Genomic DNA, 25,101 nt, shown 5'->3' on the forward strand with positions numbered 1-25,101 from the left:
CTATGAGCTTCCATATTTGTTAATGCTTTTATCTGCATCTGTCCAATCAGTTATATCTCCCAGTGTGATGTTATACAGAAATGTAATACCACCCTATGTTAAGAAAAATAAAGATAAAAATAGATTTTTGATACACAAAATACATATCATACATCCTTTTTGTTTTCTTACAGATACAAGCATTGGCCATGACAGCACACAATGCATACTTCTGAGTAAAAGGGGTCAGAAATGGGTTTGCAATCTCAAAGGCAAGTGCTACATCAGAACTTGGAACCATACAGATGTTTTCTTGTGCTGAAAAGCTTAATTGCTGAAATGAAATTTGGAAGAGGTCCTTAACCCATGCTAATCCAGCTGTACTGAAGCACTGTCTTTGGGTTAGTGCTAACCCAAAATCATGCCAGGAACTGTGCTGATGACTTATTGGTGTGGATGATCCCTTGCTAGCTCTCAGGCCTGTGCCTGGTCCCTGGCCAGTGCACTGCTGTGGACATAGCCTGAGACCTGGTCCCATCCCACTACCTCAAAAAAGTCAATGTGGTCTCTCCAGTGAGAGTTAGACTTGGCCTTAGTCAGATAATTTTATTAACATTCAGAAAATGACAACATAAGCAGAAATAACCCCAAAGAAAAACAAAAAAATAGAAACTTGAAAATGAAACATATGCTTGCAGATTCAGTGCAAAAGCAAACTGAAGCAGAAGTTGCTAATACGGTTTTAGTACTTTGTGAAGGTGCCAGCTGGATGGATGATAATTTTTCTACCCCTGCAGGGCATCAAAGCTTTTATAAAATCATTCTTTTCACACATATTAGCACTTAGCTTATTAAAACAGATGATACTTTTTTTTTGTAAAGCTGCATGGGAGTGTCTGGAAATATAAAATCTGAGAGATAAGTCTTATTTTGACCACCCAGTCTAACAAACAACAAACACTGACATGACATACCATGGCTGAGAGTCTATGTTATGGGACCTTCTGTGACTGCCACAACTGTAGTGTCACAGTAAAGGCTGTGAATTGCTGTTATGAAAACATTTGCTGTAACTTGCATAATTAAATGAAACTGCCAGCAAAGCTTTCTAAAATACTTAGGAGATGACACAAATAAATACATTTCAAAGTCTGTATTATGTTCCAGAATTAGTTTTGTAACAAATTCCATTTTACAGTGCCAGAGATGACTTCTTTCCCTGTTCAAATTCCTACCTGATTGTAAGTGGCTGAGATAATTGTTGCATAAATTTATCCAACTTTGTAGTAAAATAAATTTTATTTTACAAATATTTTACATGTGAAGTGCTTTAAATTTATACAGAAGATACAGTTTCCACTGCCTATAGCTACTTCTTTAGACAACTCAGAAAGGGATATAGTAGACATAAATTAGTGGTCGGAACTTGACTGAACTGAAATGTGATCATTTCTAACAAAAAGATGAGGGATTAAGGCAAAGGAATGAGTGGAGGGAGGCTGCAGAAGTTACTATCAACCCGAGGAAATTACTATGTGCTCCTTGAGAATGAGGATTACTCTGAACTTGCAGAAGTCAAATTAGAATTTTGAAAACGAGTTTGACAATTCAATAAATGTTTGGTCAACTTTAAGAAATTAGAAGTCTTAAACTAAAAATCCATAAAACAAAATGCTAAAAGTCATATCACAAAAGTACCAGTCAAACCCATAGATGTACCTGGTATAACTGGCCTCTTTCTGTATACAAGCAGAAAGTGATATTCTTAATTTAGCGAAATTAGGTCTGCAACAGAATTCACAACCCACACCAATCCGATTCTCTTAATTAACAAATTCAAAATCAAAAGGTGGAATATAATTGGACTACTCACAGTGGAAAAATGACTATTTCAAATAATAATCTTCTAACAATTTTACTTCTGCCTCCTAGCATTTAAAAGTTTCATGCAGAAAATATTTAAAGAAAGGCCACCCATGACAGCTGAAGCTTGTAAATAAAAAGCAAGATAAAAAATTATCAACAGGGGAGAATATCTAAACTTGTTGGATATTATCAAAGTGCAGTTTATCCCTTATGATATAGCAGTGATACCAGCAAACTCTGAAAGGGTAGTTACTCACATCGAATAACTTCTCTATGTACATTTCCTCATTGACCTTTTCTCGAAGTATATCTTGGTTTTGTCGAACAAACATAATGTAGGTGTCTGCTAGATCCATCCCTGGTTTCTGTGGAGACATAAAGTGAAGGGAGAAAGTATTGGGAAGGGGAAGATAGACCCCTCAACAACTGAGACTTACAAGAAGTTATACTTAAACATAATGAAAACCGAGATATTTTATAATGTTCACACATGTACAGACTATATTTACAAAATCTGCTGTGAATTCTGTGTTAGTTAACAAGTTCAGGAGGACTCACAATTAATAAAGTTCTCCGTGCTTTAACTTATGGATGCTTTGAGTCATAAATCTACATTGTCATATGCAATGGAATGAAGTCTTGGCTCTCTGGTAACATCAATGGCAAACTTGGACATTTTGCCCTTTTTTGTTAGTGAGGCTTTCATAGCTACTCCACCTGAGTATGGAGGTCCAAATCCTGCTATCACATTCAGAAAATGGTTAAAAGAGAAAGGAGTCAGTTCCTTTTTCATTGTCTCAGATTTCTTGCAATGTGCTTCCAAAGTACAGCTGAAGGTTGTTTCTGAGGTTAGCTTCAACTAACTGTAATTTAAACTAAGTTCAAGCACTTCTGACAGCAATGGCATGAAAAGGTTGACTATTTTTGGAAACTGTTGCATGGCACAATCAGCTCAGAGGATGGCTAAGGAAGGAGCAAGGACTGAAATGTTTCCCTTCTCATACCACTGTATGTTCTGTAAGAACAGCAGACTAGGCATAATTTTCATACCACAATCCCAAACATGAGACAGGCCAGGATATGTTGTGTGCATGTGATACGACCTCTGGACAGCCACAACAATGGCTGAAACTGCTCTCTCCTGCTCTCTCCTGCCCAGCTGTGACTTCTGGATCTCTGAAGCCACAAAAAGTTGTTCCACACTAACACTCCTAACAGCCTGCAACATCCCCTTTACTGGCAGCATATGCAGTGATGGTAAGGAGTTCACCTTTTTCTAACAGAAACCAACATTGCACATAGTCACTTTGGAAGGTCTTCTGCAAATGCCTTCTATGTGAGTAACTTTGTAAAAGTATCACTTGCTCCCAAATAATAGCTTATAAAGTTCTGGGCATGCAAAAGAAAGCTAAGTTTTATAATACTTCATAGTTAGCCTTAGCACAAAACTATTCATAAAGGATCTGGATTTTGTGAAGCTTACTCTGTACAGAATAATTAACAGTTCTAGGGAAGGAGGATAAAAGCAGTTATACCCAGTCCCTGAATTCCAAGGCATAAGTAATTTCTATTTCTCAGAAACTGTTATTGTCTGAAAACAGCATATGAACAACCCCATAAAAACAGAGCATATTTTAAAGACATTTATGCATAACATGCTTATACAGTTAAAATATTTATATATAATTTTATATTAGGTCTTCCTTTCTACTCTGCAAGTGATAACTTCTCATTTTTCCCATTCCTTATTATCTTGTGTGCAATATTTTACAATGTATATGAACAGGTCTGAGCACAAGAGGGAAGGAAAGGTGCAACATGCCCATACTAAAACTTGCCCCAAAACTGTTGTCATCCTATTACACAGCATTGTCTCCTCAAAACTGCAGCGAGTGAAACCTCCTGGATCATGAGCTTTGGCTCTATTTTTCCTAAATCTACTACAGACATATATCGAAATATGTTCCAAAATGAGAAGATTTTCGTTTTCATTTATACATGTACATATATGGCAGTTTCATTTTTTAAGAGTAACAGTTAAATGTGGAATGATGACCAGGTTTAACACTTGTAGCATCTCTCAAACTCACAGTGAAAAGCTGAAATGTTTCCTGCACATTTGGATTGGTCATTCCAGGGGCAGTGAAAGCTCGTTGCAAAAACTTATCCCATACATATATGCTTACATGAAACTCTTAAAAGGAAAGCAGGACCATTTATATTTGTATCTGCATCACACATCTCAATCCTAAGCATAGAAATAAAAATGTAAGATTTCAATAGATAAAACGGTTTTCTGTTAGAAAACCTGGTTGACAGAAATTAATAGAGTTCCTTCATAAAAATTTACCTTCATTAAAACGTGACAGAAATGTTTTTGTATTAAGACAAATCACAAAGTAAAGCAGAATTAAAACAGAAGACTCCCTACTTTACCTCAGTATACTCATTTGCGATAGTACAAAAGAATACAGTCAGTTGAAACCTTACGTATTTTCTAAAACCTGATAGGCAATTTACAGGGATTGGACTAGTTTTAACTCAGAGGAGTAATAGAAAAATAGTTTGAAATCTCCAGAGGTCGGCGAAGGAGATAATCTAACAAATGAAGGGCTGATGGTAGTTCTTGGAGATATATATTCAAATGTATTAATGAATCTTCACCTGGGTGCTAAAACCTAGTGGTTCTCCAATTCATGCATTTTTTTCTTTACTAAGTTCTATAAAAAATGTTCTTGCAGATAACCAAAGCTAAATAACAACATTTCCCATCAGCATTAACTTTCCTCTTATCTTTGAGATGTTTACCTAGTCTTGAAGCTATGACATATGGGAATTTCACACCTAGTGAATATATTTTCATGTGGCTTGTGGCACAGGAGTGTAATCATTAAAAGAATACACACAAGTAAGAGTAACTGCAACAGCTGGTGACATTTACCAATTAGAATTACAGTTCTTTAAAACACTTCATCCTTCTTTAAAGTGTGCAGGATAATTATCTTTGAAATTGCTGTGGAAAAAAATTAATTTTCCTTTTAAACACTGTCTGTCTACAGTAGAAATAAGTCTGGGTAAGGTAGATTATCAATACTCCAAAGTATGACTCTGTTTTAAAACCTCACCAAAATCATTGCAGGTTAACCATCTTTGCTCATGGTGGGCAAAGCACACATTAAACATTGAATGAACCAACAGTATATCAAATACTTCATTATTGCATGCATATCACATGCATTCAATTTATTTGTTTTCTCCAAACATGTGGAAGAAGAAAAGAAAGCTGTTATATGCATCAAAACAGCTTTATTGCTGTGTACATAATGTTTTAACTTTTTTAAATAGGAATTTTATATTAGTTGGAAAAATCTGATTACATGATCCTCTACTGCTCTGTATTGGATTATTAAACATCAGAAAAAACCCCAAGTTAATGTAGAGTTAAACAAACAAACAACAATTAAGAAATTTCATGTACCTTAAAAGACAAACAAATGGAAACTGAGATATATTTTAGATAACTGTCACAGGGGGCATTTCATTACTAATATTGGAAACACTGAAGTATTCTAGTCTCCACATCTATATTCAATATAAAAAAAATTCTTATCTGAATCTTTGGCAGAATATCTGCTGAAGTTAATGAGAATTATTTGCACATCTTTGACAGAAGAATTTAACCCGGTATATTCATCCAGATAAGTATAAAAAAAGATATTTTGTCTGAAAATTTCCCCAAGAAAAAAGGTGTTTTTTTATGATAGTTAGAAAGTTATTGTAAGTTTGTTTTGTTCAGAATAGCAGACAAGATGTTTTGCCTATCTGAAAATGAAAGAGAACCAGACAAAGAGATGAATAGAGAAACTGGAAACACAAAGAGATCAAATAAAATACCAGGAAATTAAGAGTTGTAAATAGGGTTACTCTGTCGCTGGTTACACAAGTAACTGAATACACTGGTGAGTGAATGAGTTTAAACAAGGGTGTAGGCTTCAGCACATTCTTTTTTAGGGTTAATCACTAGTTAACCTGGCAAGATGAACATGCTGTTTAGGAAAAAAATTTAAAAATCCTTGTTAATTATATACTGCAAGTGCTCTTACTTCCTGCTGCTGCACCTAATCCCACAGGTGCAGGTTGTCTCTTTACTATTCACTGGTAGGTAGGTCCTGATTGACAGGCACTTTTTCATAGCAACAAATTCAGATAAAGACGAAACAGCTTAACTTTCTCCCTTTTAACAGGAAAACACTATATAATGTCTATTTAACAAGGAGGCAAATATTAAAATACATTATTTCAGTTTCCAAGATGTTGTGGAAACTGTTTTATCATTGACACACACACGGCTCCCACTTCAAAACTAGCCTGAAGCACCTAGTGAAAAGTAATGCTGCATTGCCTTGGTTTCCAGGCATTCAAATATTTGCTGCTGAAAGGTTTGCTACAGGCTTAATGCTGCCACTAATATTAGGCATTTTCCTACAGGAAAGGTACACCTCAGTTTCTGCACAGCATTTTGCAATGCAACCGTTTGGTATAAACCTCAAAAAAGATCATGTACATTTGTAATACTTCAGTTATGTTTATTCTCACTTTGGCATTTGTCACAGAACATTTCTTAGCATCAGAGGGTGTTAAACAAACTTGTATTACCAAAAAAAACCCCAACTAGTTTTACCAAGTTGCTATCCTGCCAAAGCATTAATGTTTCCAGGATGAGAGCAGATGTTAGAGACTAACTATACGATAACAAACTTCATCCCATTTTGTGTTTGCTCTCCACCTCTTTTCCCTCCCCTGCATCCTGGAGGGAGTCATTTTAACTACAGAGTGGATGTAACAATGAAATGAAAAGAAGTGATGAGCTGGAGGGGGCTATTGTGAGGAACACAGGAGCTCCCTATTCAGTGTCCACCACTAAATGAAGAGCATGTTGGAAAATTTCACTGCCTGAAATTTCTTTTCTAAATACTGCAAGGCTCATCAGTTGGGCTTTGGAATAACAGAATTAAAATATCATTAAAATATTTTTGGAATAAAACTAGTTGTACCCATGGCAAGATCATCACCCTTCATTTCTTACAAAACAAAATACTTAAGCCAGGCAAGAAGGTGCATCATTTGTATAATCAGTCTATTTTAGAAGTAATATTTTAATCTCACATGGTTATGAAAAAAAAAATTTTGCTTAAATGAAAGAATACAATGCATTTTCTCTCTCTCTAAAACATTTTCTTGTAGAAGAAAAAGCAACTTTGGCAAAGAGGCCATGTGTGTATTTTGAAAACTGTCATGTAGAATTTATACTGTGATTCTGCAAGCATTTACAAAAAAAGCAAACACCTCTTCATATACATATAGTTTCACTGCATTCACAGGGCAACATAGGCATGCAAGTGTCTGCACCAGGATTTTGATTCTGTAGTGCCAAAGGTCTTCAAAATGCTACAGTTCCTACGACAAAATCGGGTATTTAAATATGCTTTTCCCCCAAAAAAAGTGATATTTTACTATGCTGTTTTAGCTTTCCTACTGATTAGCAGTCATCCTTCTGATCACCATTTAGGAGGTATCTCAAAAATACTGCTGACTCAAAAGAGATGCTGCAGGGCTTTCCCTCCAATTCTACAATATCCTGTTTTTACAGATCTGAAAACAGAAGGGCCAGTTCCCAGGTCTTGGTATACACAGGAGAAGGAGGAGGAGGGCAGAAGAAGACCTGAGCATGAGGTTAATGACTGTTATGTGCTCTTCATTTTTAAACAGAATTCTTCAAGAAAATCTGCTCAAAAATGCCTGGCACAGTATGGCCACACATGGGCAAATGCTCATTTCCCACAAAATGCCATTTCCTTCTTAAAACCAGCTAAATGAGGCCATGGAGTACAAGTGTGATATTTGGAAACGGGGGTAGCTGGAAGGTCTCCATGTGTATCTGCCTGGTAGGAGGCAGAGTTCCTTCTTTGGCCTCTACAGGACCCCGTAAGTCAAATGCTGGCACATGTGTGAGGCCCCTTTTCATACCTTTGATCCCCACATAAAGGCAAGAGCGGAGCGAGAGGGCTGGCATTGTGCGAGCTATGCACTGCTGTCAGCCCTGGGTCCTTCAAATGGCCTCTCTGCCACTTGGTATGACAGGTGGCCCACATGAAGTGAGGGAGGATTAGGTTCCTTCTGTGCCCTCTAAGTGACTGGCATAGATTACTGGCTCCTACAAAAGGATTTAAACATACCTCTCCAAACAAAAAGCATGTAACTGGATGCTCAGTTTGTATGAGTAATTGCTCTGGTTGTATTGTAAATGAGGCAAATGTGTGTAAAAATGACCAGCTAGAGACATAATTATTTGAGTGCAAAACTTATTTACATTATGAGAAATTGAACACAATGAAATGATCTATATGATTAAGAAATAATATCATTTGAGATAACAACATACACTTTTCCCCTCTAATTCTACTGCATTCTTTCCCTGTTCTCATTAATTAATTGTCTTTGTGAACAGAATATTTTTTAAAAAAGAAAAATATCAGACAGGTTGTCTGGTATCTTACGGTTTGCTTGGACTTTCAAAGAAACTATCAAAGAGTCATAGCAAATTTTGATGAGTTGTTTAAAAAAAAGTTTCCCAAATCAGCTTCTGCATTACCAAACACCCGAAACATAGCATTAACAAGAGAGCAAATGTCATCCTTCATGCACTACTTATATTTGTAACACTTGTGTTATTTTCCTCCAAACACTTGGTTTCTTTCACATGCACAGCAGACACAATTTATTCCATGTCAGAGTTTGGCATGCTGTGACAATTACCAATAAAAAGAGCATAACAGAAACTAGATTTTTCCAGTATTATTTTTAGGAAATCATAAGACACCATTGTTGTTACTTTTCTTAGTCTGGGCAATTTTGCACTGTTGCTAGTATTTCTGTTGATATTTCAATTTCCAAAACATATGCAGTGCCCATATAGCCCCATATCAATGGCTGGGGAAAGCAATGAGAGTTCCTTGGGACTGCATATGTCCCACTTCATAAAGAGCATTCTGAAAAAAGGAGGCTTATGTTGTCTTTTCTTATACAGTTAAAAAAAAATACTCCAAACCACCTTTTTTCCCTTTGCATGGAATTATTCATAATTCCCTGGCAAGATTAATGAATGGAAGGGTAGACAGCAACATTTTCACAAACATATCTGCCAAATGAACCACAAGTCTGTGTCTATCTTTCCCATCCTGGCCTTGAGCATTTGAGAGATGCCTTCTAGGGAGCGTGCAATTTCATGCCCAACTATTTGATGTCTAAACCTCCTCTCAATAGAATTTGCCTTTTCCTCAAAATGACCAAGTATCATCCAAGAATGTCTTCCTTCTTTTTGCGTTCTTTAGTGTTTCTATTTTTATTTACCTTTAACTTTTTAATCTCCTTTACCTCTTATCCCTTCTCTAAAACATTCTGTTCAGTACTACTTTAATTTTCTTCTAAGATCTCTTTGGTCTAGTTAGTTTCTACTTATTTCACTATAAACCAGCATACTTTCCCCTCTTTGCCAAATCCTAGTAATCAAAGATAAAAAACTCTGTTGAACTCACACTCTCAGAAAACCCCCAAAGGCCTGCCCCTGCCCCTGCCTCCTTCTCCCCTAGATGTACCAAGTGATCGAAGGTGACCAAGTAAGATCTTTGAATGGAGAGAGGTGGGGCACAGGGGCAGAATTCCACTGTCTAACACAGTGCAGTTCTGCACATATTTGCAACTACATCAAAAGAAAGGGCCTACTGTGGTCATTTTTAAGTCAATTCCATATATGCAGCTATATGGTAAGGAGGGAAAAGAAGAGATTTAATACTGTATCAGATCAAAATAAAAGCACATGAGGCATTTAATTAGCTCCAGTGCAGACTTGCTAGGTTACTATCACACTGCCAAGAGCTCAGCATAGATTCCTCCCTCTGTGCTGTCCCTCACTCTACTTCTCGCTTCAGCTGTGAGCCCAGGTGATGACCTTGTGACATGATGACTCAGAGCCTCCTTTTGCAGCTGGAATTTTCTGCTTCGACACCTGGTGATTTTAGGTGCTATTCAGACTGGACACTCACTGTCAGTTGCGACAGTGATGGCTCTTCTTGGCCTCAACTACATCTTCACAACAAGGAGAAGAATGTGAGGAAGCAAAATCAAACCACAGTCTATAAAACTCCTTCAACCCAGGTAAAAAGTCCTCTAGAATTTGGAAAATGTTTGTCTGGTCAGATCCACACCCTCACAGAAGTACAGTTTACGCTTCTGGTTTACAACTGTGGAACTATAGTCCAGCTTGTATCTTGGGCTGTGGGAAAGGTGTGTGGGATAGCTGGAAAGCAAAGATACTGTAACAGTACAAGGATCCTGTCAGCCTGTCTACAATCTGGTCATTTCTTCAAGTCAGGTGCCACCATTCAGTGAATGTGAAAAGGGTAACGGAGCCCCAGCAACCATCTCCCTGCTCTGCCAACCTCTCCTTCTGAAGTAGTGAGTGTATCCCTGTGTGATCTGATTTGCAATATTCCCCTGAGCTTGTGGCAAAGGTATTTTTCAGTCTCATTTTTACTGTGAACTTCAATGTCAATGTATGCAGGCCAATGGTAAAAGACTTTGATGTCTCCTCATGGATATTCTATGTAATTTGGAGAGTTTTCCATGTTAGCTGAAAGAAGTCTATGAATTTCTTGTTTGTTCAGTAATTTTTTCTTAGGTTTTTGAGTCTTAAGTGCCTCACCAAGGACCTTTTGGGGCAGCTCTGCAGCACAATATACTAACAAGAGGTATACTAAATTAACTGGATTTGATATGAGGTCATTCTTTGAATGCTAGACTGAGCCTACTTTTGTCTTTTTTATAAAACACAAGAGCATTTATAAAGCTAAAAAACCCCATGCAATCCCATAAGAAAAAAATTATTTGAAAACATCATCTGAAAACAACAGAAATATTACAATTTATCTTATGAATAAAGCAAACATAAAGAAAGCAAAATAACAAATTCCCGAAACAGATATTTCTCCTTTCATTTAGCACACACGGATTAAAAAAACAAATTCATTTCAGCTTGCAAGCATTGTATTTTTCAGTATAGAACTGGTAAAAGTTTTTCTAGCCACCACACAGTCTAGCATGTCTGGCACTCTTCTACATTGTAATTTAATTTTTTGTAAGATCATTAATGTAAAAATTTTAGTCTTGTTTTTTTTTTTGCTATGCTTGGAAAATAAGATTTTTTAGAATTGCATTAAAAAAAGATGAGAGATGAGAGCACAGACTTCTGAAAGAACAAAGGATAACAACAGTGACAATGACAATATTTGATAACTTTTTCTTTGCTTATTTAAAGAAAAGATATTCTACTATCATACTCTATAAAAATATTTTAATAACTGAATTTTGCTTCTATGTATGAAAGGGCTCCAGCAGTTACCCTTTTTATTTTTTATTTAAACCACACAACCATTGCATAAGCACTGGTAAATCAAATGGGGATTTAGCAAGGAAGAGGTTAAATAAGCAAAGTTGAGTCCTGAAGTAACAAATCAAGAAATAATGGATATTCAAGTATGATGCTTTTACTTGTTGCTTATACTGCAATTTATCCAAATGATGGAAAGAAGCTTACAAAAGACTGTCTAAGTTACAATCCTCACTCTTCCACAACTGAAAAAGTGCATTGAGAATAACCTTTCCAAGCTTTGCTTTGAGAGTTACTCGTTGCTCGAGGGAAATGAAATGCCCTCTCAGGGTTGTAGTGACTGTTTAAATACTCTGTGTAAAGCTATAATGAATCTCTGTAGGAAAGCAAAATGTCAACAATAAAAAATGTGAGCTAACCCCCCCTACTTTTTGAATTATTATGAACACTAGAATAAATAAATTAAAAAATGTTCTACTTACAGGAACATCAACATATTTTGCAGCTGCTTTCACCTTTAGAAAATTAAGCATAAAAGACACAGTAAGTACTTATTACTACAGATTGTACACCATTTCAGAATTATGCAAAGAAAGAAGAACAGAAACACTGTGAATCCAAACACTTACAGTGAATGAAACTAATGATGAGAAGAAAGTGCCTTCATCATATCTTGACAATTTAGACAGCACACCTTCTAATACTGAAACAACCTGGAGGAAAAGCACAGAGAAATCCAAATGCACAGTATAAAAATTAAGTATTTGGAATGAGAATGTGAATTTTTCATCCTCATATTTTTATTCTTCCGCAGGGCAATGAAAACTGTAAATTTGATCACTTTCTCCATTTCACAGAGCTTTGAAATCAAGGAGACCCTTCATTATGCAGCTTCACCTACTGATCAAGCTGCTGAACCACTGCAGAAATAGAAACTCAACCCAAATTTTCTACTGAGGTGGGCCTGATTCCAGTGCAACATTGCTGCCTCTAGAACGTGGGGTTAAATACAACAGTGTGTGTACCCAGTACGTACTTTGGGTAGAAATTATGTGTTATTTTCTAGGACCATAGTTTCTAAGATCACAGCTTCAAAGACAATAAAGCACGATTGCTAAAGGTGGTGATCTTGATATCATGTTTCCCTTACCTTTGCAAGTGAATAGAAACCCAGCTCTGGTTTCACCCAGCAGTGTAATAGCACTAGAGTTTTCTGTCAACAGCATATGCTGTCGAGCTGCTACTCCACGGCCAAGAAGGTGGCAAGAAAATGTATACTCAAAGTCTCTGGTATGGTGTGGTTTCTCTCCCCTCTGTTGTCACGTGGGATTCTCTGAGTAGTGTGATTCCTCAGTAAGAGGTGTTTTTGCCAAAATTTATTGCTGACCAAAAAAAAAAATCTAACTAATTGCATGGATTATAGCTTTAATGGTTAAACTCCCCCAAATCAGCATACAAATTCCCTTTGCATGTCCCTCTGTGATGTTATGTTGCTCAAGTAATTCATGGTATATAACATAAAATTCTGTCGGCTGTTGTATTCATGCACATTTCTTTTACACATATAAATTGCTTTTCAGTTTATATAAAGATTGTTTTAAAAATTGTCCCTTGCTCCCAACACAGTCATTCCCACAACCATGAGTATCATTTTATGAGTGTGAGGATAGAACAAAATTCCATCTGGCATGCTGTTAATGGGCACTGTAACAGTGTCACAACAGTGTCACTTCCAGAGGAACTGAGATCATCACTTTACAATAAGCCCTGCTCTTAACAGTTCAAGGAGCAGGAGCAAGTGCAAACCTACATTTGTCATTTATCAATCCAACCTGTCATATTTACAGTGATTAATTAAGACACCAGTACATAGGTGCCAATCAAAGAATAAATCTACATCATGAGAGAGAGTGGCAGTTGTTTCTGCACCCCCTTTATTACAAAACAGCTTTCTGTTTTGCTATTGCATTCTTGTGAGAAGCTGCTGTTCATACTTTAACTCATTTTATCTGACTGGCAAGGATTCTTGGGTTCTTTCTGTGGAAAAGTGTTCAACCTTGTTGTGCAAAGATCTGCTATGGAAAAAGCTGATCTCACAAACCACATGGTGTCCTCAGCGCTAACATAAGGTTCCAGTACAAGTGGGACACAAAACAACAGAAAGCAAAACATTGCAGTATCAAGGATCAAGCTTGTTTTTCGAGATCTCAGTGCATGGACTTGTGAAGCTCTAAAAGCATTTCTGTGCATGCCTCATAGTCTCTGAATTGGCTACCCCGAGACACACTGTGCTTTGTTTCACTGTTTTTTAACAGTGATTTTTTAATGCTTTAGATTGGTAAGCCTTGTACAAAAAAATGTCCAGTATAGTCCTTACCAAGTAAAGCAGCATTGAAATGAAAGTTCTATTTTCATTTTCATAAATGACTTGCAGCTAAAAACAATGATTGAGACACTAATTCCACTGGAACACAAAGGAAATAATACGGAGGTAAAGGCTGAAAAATAGTGAAAATATATTAGATGCAAAAAACGAACACATGCACATTGATGTGTATTTTTTCTGGGCAAAGCCAAGAGTAAAACATCAGCGTCCCACTGTACCTTCAGAAGCTTTCTGCCTTGAAACAGAAGCAATCAGGATGTCATTGGCATTTCACATCTCCAGTGAGGAGACACTGGTTAAACTTCTAATGATCAGCCAATGACATGGAATATATGCTTCCTGTTCTGAGATTTTAACCTCTGGTAATACTATATGTGATACCAATAATGCAAATCCCTCTGTATTGACAGCAGTTGTCTCTAGAATTTCTTGTACACACATCCAGGAGGAATATGATTATTTTCTTCCTTCTTTTATAATCTCAGATATTAAAAAAGATAAAAATTAAAAGGTTTAAACCTTTAATAGCATGATTTGCCCTGATTAAATTCCCCTTTCTTCTTCTCCCTCTTCAATAACACTAAAACTATAAATTGGAAGGTTAGTCCGCAGCAATGACAGGCAGCATGTAAAACTTGAAACTCTCTAGTTGAATTGTTTGTAGTTACTTTTACATCAAAATTTCACTTATCAGTAAGTGGACACATTTTGCTCAAACTTCTACAATGATTCTACAAAGCCTTCCTCTTCAACTGATTGGTGTCAGTCTGAAAGCAGATTCCTGCTCCTCCCATCCCCTGCCAGCAAGCAGTGACAAGTGAAAACGAAGGCATGATGAAAATAGGACCAGTCTTATTTTCTGTCACTAACTCAAATTGTAAATGTATGGCTTATTTGTCCTACTTTGAAAATCATAGTTCTGGGTAGTTTGCAATGCATAGATAACAAAACTTCTTATAAAATCTTTCTTTTCTGTGTCTTCAACCTATTAGGGATTTTCTTTTATATCAAGCACTTAAGACTTTTACTGGAGAAGAGGTGCTACAGAAACACAAGACATTGTTTAAGTTTTCTTCAAAAGCCTTATATCATCTCAAAATATTTTTTCTTATTAAATATAAAAAAATCAATTTAAAGAAATAACAATTTATAAAATATTTTAAATTAAATGGTTTGTGGAACAAAATCTTATTAAAAAGTTAAACTGGAACTCTGGGTGTTGTCCATCTCCAAATACAAAATTTAAATACTAAGTGATAGGAAGAAAGTTTTCATGTAAAAAATTAAACAAAAAATAACACATGGTCTTACTTAAGATAATATCAACATAATTAATTCCTACCAGTTCTACTAGCTGCTAGGAGTTCCTGTCTATAACAGAAATACAACAGACAAACTTATCTGAATAGCAGGTTGCACAGAAATTGTTTATCTAATGCATTGCAAAATTTAATTTTGTAAATTCAGTATCATTTGCATGACTGTTATTTAAAAATCCTACTGTTGTTCCCCAAAATCTCACTCTGTATTGAAAAACTGTGTGATATTTAAAGACATCTCCAAAGTTCAACAATTTTCTGCTTTATTATAAATTAAAATGTAAACAGTTTTACCTTTGAAACAAGAAGTGAACTAATTTCTTTAACAGTTTCTTCAATCAAGTCATCTATTTTTGAATGGTACTGTTGCTGTATTTCAAAAGATAAAGAAGCATTAGCATGTATATAAACACACACTTTTGTCATAAGTCAGAAATGTGCAAAGCTGATAACCTTGCCAGATCAGATTTACTTAAAATTATAATTTTGAACATCAGAAGAACAAACCCTTGAAAATGATCCACCCAATCAACACTTTCTTACATTCTGTGTTGAAAATTTTCCCATGTACATTGTTGAGTTAAGCAGCTAATGGGGTTATTATTTAGATGAATTGAGTTCTTATACTTATTCAGGCAAAGGAATGTGAAGGATACTTTTTGTCTTCTCCTATATAATTAAGGTGGCCATGTATTTTTTTCTAAAGCGTTAGTTTAGCTGGAGAAGCAAAAAGACTAGAATAAGATTTAATTAATACAGCATTTCATGTCTGACAACTCTCATTCATAAGTTATTTTAAATGTCCTCTAGAAATAAAATGAGCTCCAATTGTTCACCCTAAAAGAGCCTTTCTGTTAGCACAGTGAGCCACAGTTTATACAAATCTTACAATATGCTCAAGCAAGGGCAAAATTAAAATTTCATCAACAAAGCAGAATAGATGGTAACAAATTAATAGGCCATAGAAGGCATAATAAAACAGACTTCATTTGCTTTTTCATAAAGAAGGTGCCTTTAAGTAAATGCTTTTAAAATAAATCCGAAAGAGTTTTTAGATAATGCTACAGAGTTCCCTCCTGAAATTAACAGGAACTAGGGATCCCATTCTGTCAAGGAGGCACATCAATTTAAACAGTAATTCTTCCTTTAGAAACATTTATCTGACAGCAAAGATTGTCCCCAATAGCCACTTCACAGAAAATGTGACTTGTAAAGACTAACCCTATCTTCATAGTTCAAGGCTACTTGGAACAGCTAGCAGCATAATGCTCAGAGTAAAAGTACTGAGGTCAGTGTAAACATTAGCCTAACTTAGCAGCTGCCAGCTGAATAGTTTTTAGAGTTCTAAGTTTTTAAAGGTTGTTTTTATTCTGTCTCAGAATTGCCACACAAACCAAAACAGTAAATCTGATCTGCTTAATATATTTAGGAATAATTTTCTAAATAGCACAGATACCAAACCTGGATCTGAATTAAGAGAGAAGAAAACTAGGAGTTGTGTTTGCCCACACATATGTATCTACTATAGGTACCAACAACAAATGCATCAATTTTTGGTTTTAATTTTTTTTAAAGGTTAAAATAACTTGGGAAACATGAACACAGAACTCAGACAAACATCAGCAAATATACTGGAGCAGTGAAAGAGTATATTAGAAATTCATCAAAGAACTTTCTACATTTTCAGATATATTATATTCCAACCATATTAATGTCTCGACCAATATAATATTGTCTTGATCTGCTAAGGACTCAAATCACTGCAAACTGCCTATGACATCTGTTGCTTACACAGTCTTCAGAAGGCAATGCTTTCTCACTCTCTGAAAACAATAAGCAATTATTCTCCCACTGATGAATGTTGAAAATATACACATTCCTATGATCAAGGAAAAATCAGTTGTCCCTCCCAGAAACGGTCTGCAGCTTTACCTCCATAGTACCTTAAATTAATGGACCTATGTATGTACGATCAGTTCCCATATTTTTTTTCTGGTACTTTTTTTTTTCTTTTTTTTTTTTCTCACCACAAAGCAAGTGTAATTTTGTAGAAATGGAATATAATCAGTAACTTCACTTCTGACCACAGAAAAAAAGAACAGAGTCAAGTTACTCAAAAAACACAAGCTTCCAAAATAACATTTGTTTAAAATAATTTTTCAATTACTTCAGTCTGATTTTTTTCCATGATTTATTTTGAAAATCATGAGATCAGAAATACCTTAACCCACTCCTCTCCCATGCCAACTTATGCTAAAACAGCCACCCTCAACGAAACAAAACTTCAGATCCTCTTGGAAGATTATTTGACTCCAGAATAAAGGCTTTAAGATGGCTGAACTTTGAGCAGACCAGCTGACAGTGCAGGAGGCATCATCCAGAGCAGGCAAAAGGAGACTCTGCGGAGAATGAGGCTGTGCCATCTGTCTTCTGCAGGTTTTTATAGAGGTCCTGGTATTGCCTGTCCCCAAAGAAGGCTGTGCACGTGTGTGCTTGCAGTTTACTGCTTGTACACTATGTGAAAGATGAAATGGCATCATCAGCCTCATATAAAGAGTTATTAGTTGAGGCTACTTCTGATGAGCCTCACTGAGAGGTCAAAGAGTCTAAAACTTTGTGACCTGGTAGGACAGGACACTGGGTCTGAAAAGCAGCAGAGTGAAGAATTCATCTGGAATCATCTTAGAGGATGAATAAGGAAAGAACGGAGAAGCTGATGATCAGTCTGTTGCAAGGGCAGACTGTAAGGGAATTCTGAGGGCATGGCTAAAAAATTAACATGAAAAGCAATATTACCATTTAAAATAAAAAGTAGATGTTAGTATTCAATGAAAAAACATAAACTAAAAAACAGTGAAGAGACACTTACCCATTGACTAGTAAACTGGTTCACATCACAGGAAACCAAAAGGAAAAATAAAGACGACAGGGTATAACAGGAAAATGATGAATGTCTCATTGAATTAAGGAAAAAAAAAAGGACAATTACATAGAATATGCTAACTTTGAAAGATCACTCAATGAAATGACGAGCACAGTACAGAATGCAAAAATCAAATGACCAAATAATGTAAATGTGTGCCTAAAGCAGACATACTTTTTTTGTTGACAAATTCTGAAATTTTTTTTTCCCTCTCTCCAAAACCAAATCAAACAAATTACACTGATGATGCATTAGCACAGAGAGAACACCTTCAATTTTACTCTGGTGGTCTTTCCAGTCTGTATAGTATATCCTTTCATTTCATGCATTATTCCAGATGAGAATGACAACATGGGAAGGACAGTTTTATATATATGAAGTTTTCATATCCTTTGAAAGTACATCAGTGCTCCACTGTGGAGTATCTATAGTCCTGGCAGCAGACTACTGCCAAAATGGTCCCTGTCCTTAGAGACCAAATAAAAGAATCCCACTAAATTACCTGATTATTTCTTTCCTCTCTTTTCAGGATATTCATAGGCATGAATGGTCTATGAGCCATTTAAACCTAAACTTTCCTCATTTGAAACCTACCTGCAAAGGACAATGTTTTGCTTCTATTTTACTATTGCAAAAGAAGCAGGCTCTTTCTTTGTTGCAACCCAGGGGCTGTGAGCCAGGAAATCCTCTGAATGTTCAAAAGACCCACAAGTCAAAGGAAATAAACTACAGAAGCACTCTGTGTGTTCTCTGGTGGAAGATGAGGTGTTGTGTCTTGCATGACGCCTGTAGGGACCAGCTGTACAGAGCTATGTGGTGCATTTCAGTTAGTTTGAAATGACTCTCCTAAGGACTGTCTGCAGTCTGAGATGTTTCAGATCAACCGAACATAGGAATTAAACAGACAAAATTCCACTTACCTCTTGCCCCCCATCCAGTATGCAGAGTTTAGCTGTCTGTTTTTTAGCATCAACTAAGACGTTAAACATTGTACACAGAGAAGAAGGGATACGCAAGTCTGTTGATTTGTTTGTCTTTTGCAGTTTGAGTTCAAATGCAATTCTTGTTCTGTATATTAAAATACAATTTGCAGTATGAGTATCTCTGATAATTCTGAACAACCACTGTACAGATGTGTAAATCTTACTAAGCATGTTGGCTTAACAATGTACATGCACAGGAGAACATTTTAGAATTAAAATTCGGTAAGTGCAGAACATCCACCCATTCAATAAACAATTGCATTGGTGGCAATCTGAAGGTTCTGCAGGGTTTCCGTGAATTCAGTTGAACAATAAAAGTATTATCTTCTTGTCTACTAGAAAACAATATGTTTCCTTGTATGATGACTAAAAACAATTTTAAGCAATGAAAATGCCCCATAATTTTCCAGCTTTTCTACCCTAAAATGCAGTTCATCAATCAAATGCTTGCTTCTAAGAAATATAATGAAAAAAATTCTCTTCTGGCTTTAATACAAATGAGAATTTTAGACAATAAGTTTATTATTAAGAAAATATTAGTATTTATATTAAAAATTAAGACATATCCAGAGACATATAATACAAATTCCCTATTTTCTTCTCAGTGCAAATAAGGAATAATATCATTGAAATATATTATAGTTCAGCATACATAAATATAAAAGTAATGTTTTATTCCCACTCTTATTTTTAAATGCGAGTACCAGAAATTGACACAATATTCTTAGAAAATGGGAACAGAAGAATCCTATTTCCATTTTAAAAATTCTTAAGATCATATTAATATCACAAGAAGAGTTAGAATAGAATAGTTTCATCATTCTTTTCTGAGTTGCTACTGTGTAATCTTTATTACCTGTTGTACAGTATCTCTGACCACACTACAACATAATTAGTGTATTAAGACCAGCATGTTATGAATTAAGTCTAAAATATTAATGTATTTTATGTATTGGTACTAGGATTATTGTGTATTAGTAATTAAAACATTTATTGCCAACAGAATCTTCTTATTGACTATGAAATTAAGCAGCAAAGGTATCAGGATTGATATCACAAACCAAAAAACAACCCATAAGGAATGTTTCTTGTAATGTCTCTGTGATAATAATTCTGTTCCCAGCTTTCGGTTGTGACCTGGAAGTGAGCTATTTTTAGCCTGGTTTGTGTATGCCATTAAAATACACACAGTCAAATCTGTATGATGCAAAGTTTTAGACAATGGCAATATGTGTTGCATTTAGATACAGCTCAAGAAAACACGACTCTGCATTTTCTGCAGTTTCCAGAAATGTAGCACTATAAAACTTAGTTTCAGTTGGATTTGTTGTTTATTGTTTATTTACTTGTTTTTTACTGTTTTTGTTTATTGTACAAATGCAGAAATGTTGTATATTCTTTAGTTTGTAATATATTTCTTAAAGACAGTATTCTAAAATTGACAAATTAAGTAATATTATTAATGGAATATAAAGAATAATGTAGTAAGGGGGGAGGGAAATCTGCAAAAAGAAAAATTATTTCTTCTTGTAGAATTCTGAGACCTGTTAATATTTGCCACAAGTATGGAATAGAAAAAAAAATTTGCTTTATTCACTCCAAGGGTCTATTCACAACACATGTAGAAATTTAGAAATTCTCCTTGGTATTTCCTATATGTTGCCAAATTGCTGATTGCCAGATGCTGGGAAATACACACAAGTCGTGATCTCTTTAGAGTTGCCCTGTTTCCTGTGACAGGATTTTGGTACAGATACACCTCTGCAAGCCAGTATGGCTGTTCCTGTGCTCATTTTCAAATTTCTCCCAATTTTTAATTGATCATTTCAATTGTACCTTTTAACGCAGGCTTCTATCATGTCAGTGGCCATGAGTTTAAGTCTCTGCTCTAAATGGTGAGCAAATTCTGGTTCTGGCCAGTGAAGATCAAAAACAAACATCTGTAGAGCATCCAGTTTCCAGAATAGATCTTCTGATGTAGCTGATCCATTGCTATAAGAAACAAAACAAAACAAAGCCCCCAAGAAAGAGAAGATAAATTTATTGATGTCTATCCCAGTTGCCACAGAATTATCTAAGGTAATAAGATTTCCCTATCACACCACCTTTCTCCTTCATTTCCCTGTATTTTTTAGCACAGTTGCTCTTACTTAAAGAAATGTAAAAATAGTAATGGAAAACTTAAAATAATTCCTATTAGGGTGAAAAAAGTAAAATTTTTCTCATCTGTTAGCTGAGAAATATGACAGGCTAGGGAGGTACATGGGAAGTTGGGGAACATGAAAAATGAAGTAGCTCAAAGTTTAGATCAAGACAGGAAAAATACAGGGTACAGGAATTATTAGTATTAAGGATCTTTTCAAAACAGTGAAGACAGCATATACATTTTCTTGCCTTCATAACTCTGGTAGATAAGTCTATCAAAGAAATGAGGATGCTAGCAGTAATATTGTAAAAGAGATACCCAGACATATAATCCCTTGATAAATGCTCATTAATTCTAACTGAGGGAATACCATCAGACCCATGTGGAAAAAATAGAAAACATAAACTATTCAAAGAAATTTGTGTGCATACAAAACCAGGGCATTAATATGGTTCTATGCCACCTCAGATTGTCCATATAATTTTAAAGTTCTTCTTCCACCTTGGACAGACTGATAAATTTAAAGAGAATTGCTTGTGATAAAATACAACAAGATGGCTAATTTTAGCAGTAACTACAGTTACACTTCCACTGTCAATGCAGATAATTTACATTTTAATGATGTATTGTACTACAATGCCTGGCTTACTCTTTAGGATTACTGCATACTACGCAGTATGGAATTCCAGGATGCTAGTGACACAAGCAACCAAACTCCCCCTGACAGTCCCAATTCAGATCCAAGTAGTTTAAAAACATCAGTACTGCCATTTTGTTTCTTCTGCCTCATGACAAAAGAACTGAATTATCAAAATGTTAAGTGATCCCACCTCTCACGGAAGGAATCAGTAAGTGCTGAGTATACTCAGGACAGAGCAGGGTCTGATTCAAAAACAAATGAAAAATCAGAAAGGACCTCTAATATCTGACCGCCTAATGCACCCCTCAGACAGTAAACAGCACCACCATTGGTTCACACCGGGTTAGCTGAGGCAGTGGGCAGTGAAGTGAAGCAAAGCATAGCTCATGTTCAGGGCTCTGAAGTGGCAGCGTGGATGCAGCAGGAGCACCGCTTCGGTCTCACAGCATCCACCACCTTCCAGACCCACCCGCCTGCCCCCTCGCCCTACTGCCTTAACACAACCATAACTTCAGAGCCACCGTTGTCTTCTGCAGTGTTGCCTCAGTTCCCAATGGGACTGCCAGGGCAGGTGAAGGGGACAGCCAGTAAGGGCTGGGCAGTGGGTGACAAGCTGGCAGCAGGGGCGCCCGCCTAAGAGAAAGGCTGACTCTGAGCGACCAACTCTGGCTTTGGTTTTAAATGGCACAGGTTTTGATATCTTCATGATGCACAGAATAATATACCAGAGTTTCAGACACAGTTTTTAGTTTAGGTTTTTTTGATATCATGTATTTTTTCCCACTTATTTTAAACAGTAATTGTTAATTTTACATTGTATCATGCTCCTGAAAGAAAACAGCAGAAACAGGAAAAAGGCCCATGGGACTCCTAAGGTTACAACTTGTACATGGATATTACCTGTTAAGGTTGAACCTGAACAGGGACCACTTCTATACATCACTAAGTTTAATTAAGGAATAGAAGGGAAAAAAAAAAATCAAAACTTCTAGCAAATTTATAATCCTGTTGGACTATTTCTTAAGTTATATGACAAGCAAATATTGAAGATGCCATTACACTTGCTGTGTATACTGGCGGTAAATGAAGCTGTAGATGCTACATTATGCACATTAACTGATTCAAAAGTGACTAAGCCAGTTTTTGAGATGACTGGGATAAAAGAATAAGATAAATCATACAGTGACAGAAAATGGAACAGTCTCAGTATTTATATTACAGTTGATAAAAACATGTATTTTCTAGAAAACAAATCATACTTTCTCAAGAAACAGAACTAACCATTTTCATCATCAGATCATACAATTTAACTGTTTTTTATTCCTCCATACTTTTTTTCTTTTTCGCCTAATGGAATTCCAAAGGAAATTCTTTAGGACTCAGGAGGACTAATGTATTCATAATAACATAAATGTATTCTTATGCACGTTTACTCCCTAGTAGCCACTTAATTTTGTTTCATTAGACTACCAAATTAAGTTTTGCAATTATAATAATGTAATAACAGACACAGGTTCACGGAAGACTAATTCATTCTGTGAGAAACACTCATTCATTTTCTTTTAATATAATTTTTATCTCCCATTCTTCAATTTTTTATTCAGCATTGTCTAATGACATTTAAATTTGACTAACATATTATTCAAAAAAGATATGGAGGGAAAATAAAGTGCTACAACAGAAACTGTTTGTTCCTGGTTCACACATCCAGACACCAATGTCTAATTTATTTGTTAAATGCTGCAGAAGAAGAGCTAAACTCAGATTTTACGTCCTCCTGGCAGCAGGATTAATTCCTGCTTTCAAATCAAACCTGCATCTATATCCATAATGTCAGAACCACTCTTTTTTTTTTTTTTTTTTTTTTTGTGAAGGGACAGGACACTCAGACATTCTCAGCTATTGGAAGTTTTTATTTGAATGTGTATGGTAAAGCCAATTCAGTCTAATGAATGGAATAATATTGCTCTACCAGGAAATGGAACTGATACTCTTTCATTAATAACTACATTTATTAATTGTCTATCGTTTGAAAATTAAGCACAAACTCCACTGCTTTACTGGTCAAAAATTAAGCTTTCAGGTACTATCTAGTTGTCCACTCTTATTAATTAGACCCTGGCAGTAAGAGAAGCTTACCAATGATTAAAAGAGGCAAATATTATGCCCATCCTGTTAAATTCCAATTTTTTTCTGATGGGAATTTAACTTTGTGTTTGGTCACACTTTGACTGGGAGAGTGGACCAAGTATCTCCAGAGGTCCATTTTAATCTAAATTATTTCTTATGCCTTGCATCATACTGAACACAGCAAAAAAAAAGATCCAAGACATAACATTTCTCCAGGAAATATCATGTCAAATCTGGGAGATGCATACAGCCTTCTAAGTAATTCAGTTATCCACTGACCGCTGAGAGGCAGCTTCCCACTAAGCTTGCCAAGTACCTAAGAAGTAGCAATTAGTCAAATGGTCCACTAATAAAGCACACTTTCTGGAAAATATGCAGACACATGGCTCCAGAGTAGATGTAGAATAAATAATTTCTTGCCTAGATATGAAACTCCACAGGGTGGCTTGGGATATAATAATATAGGAGAAATATTAAATATCTAAAACCATTACTGATCAACCTCAAGATTCAAAAGCAGCTGTCTTCGATTCTTCTAGAATTTACCAAAGGGCAATGATGGTCATTTTATAAATTACTAAATTTACTGTTTTTTAAGGCTATACTGAGATATTACCCTTAAGTGTTTAGTGAGGACTGTTTACAGAACAGGGCACCAGCTCTACATCCTTTGTGAGTCCCCACCTTGTGAGCTCCAGCTTTTCATTCTGTATGCTGCCTCAGGATGTATGTTCAGGGCTCAGAAGGTCACTTGAGAATTTCTTCAACAGAAGAGGATTTTCAATAATTTCAGAGTCAGTTGCACTTAGCCCCATCTCTCTACTTTCCACCAGCAGATGAGGGGAAGGATGAAGCAAAACTTTTGCAAGAATCTTGCAACTTATGTAAAGTTCCTCAAAGACACTAGGGGTAGAGTTACCCCATGATTTCTCTTAGTTTAAGAGTGTAGCAACCCAAGCATCGAGCAACCAAAACACATTTCTTGAGTTTTCTTTCTTACTGCATATTAGTATTTTTGGAAGAAAAGAAATTTCCCCCACAATATACATTCGTCTTCCTGAAGGCTCAGAAGGAACTAGCCACATTCAAAACTTCTACAGAACGTAAATCAGCCAGATTTTACTAATCCATCAGTCCTATGGCTATACTTTTAAATACCCATCCTTAAAAAATGCAGACCATGGCCTCCTACCACTTTACTGGAGGTAAGCACTATGACAGGAATGTATGTGGCACTACAGATAAAAGCCTTCAAAACAGAAACAAAATGTGACCACGTGACTC

At 35.9% G+C, this 25,101-nt stretch overlaps 1 protein-coding gene across 1 annotated transcript in view; it reads right to left on the bottom strand.

Moving 5' to 3' along the window:
• Window positions 1-25,101, bottom strand: part of CADPS2 (calcium dependent secretion activator 2) — a 289,954-nt gene that overhangs the window by 20,679 nt on the left and 244,174 nt on the right. Inside the window, 6 exon segments of the mRNA XM_018067963.2 lie at window positions 2,103-2,210; window positions 11,773-11,805; window positions 11,920-12,003; window positions 15,290-15,364; window positions 18,839-18,986; window positions 20,738-20,893. Of these exon segments, the coding sequence (XP_017923452.2) occupies window positions 2,103-2,210; window positions 11,773-11,805; window positions 11,920-12,003; window positions 15,290-15,364; window positions 18,839-18,986; window positions 20,738-20,893 (604 nt within the window).

The sequence above is a fragment of the Manacus vitellinus genome, unplaced genomic scaffold, assembly GCF_001715985.3.
Source record: "Manacus vitellinus isolate BGI_N305 unplaced genomic scaffold, ASM171598v3 scaffold_13_pilon, whole genome shotgun sequence".
NCBI classification, from domain to species: domain Eukaryota; kingdom Metazoa; phylum Chordata; class Aves; order Passeriformes; family Pipridae; genus Manacus; species Manacus vitellinus.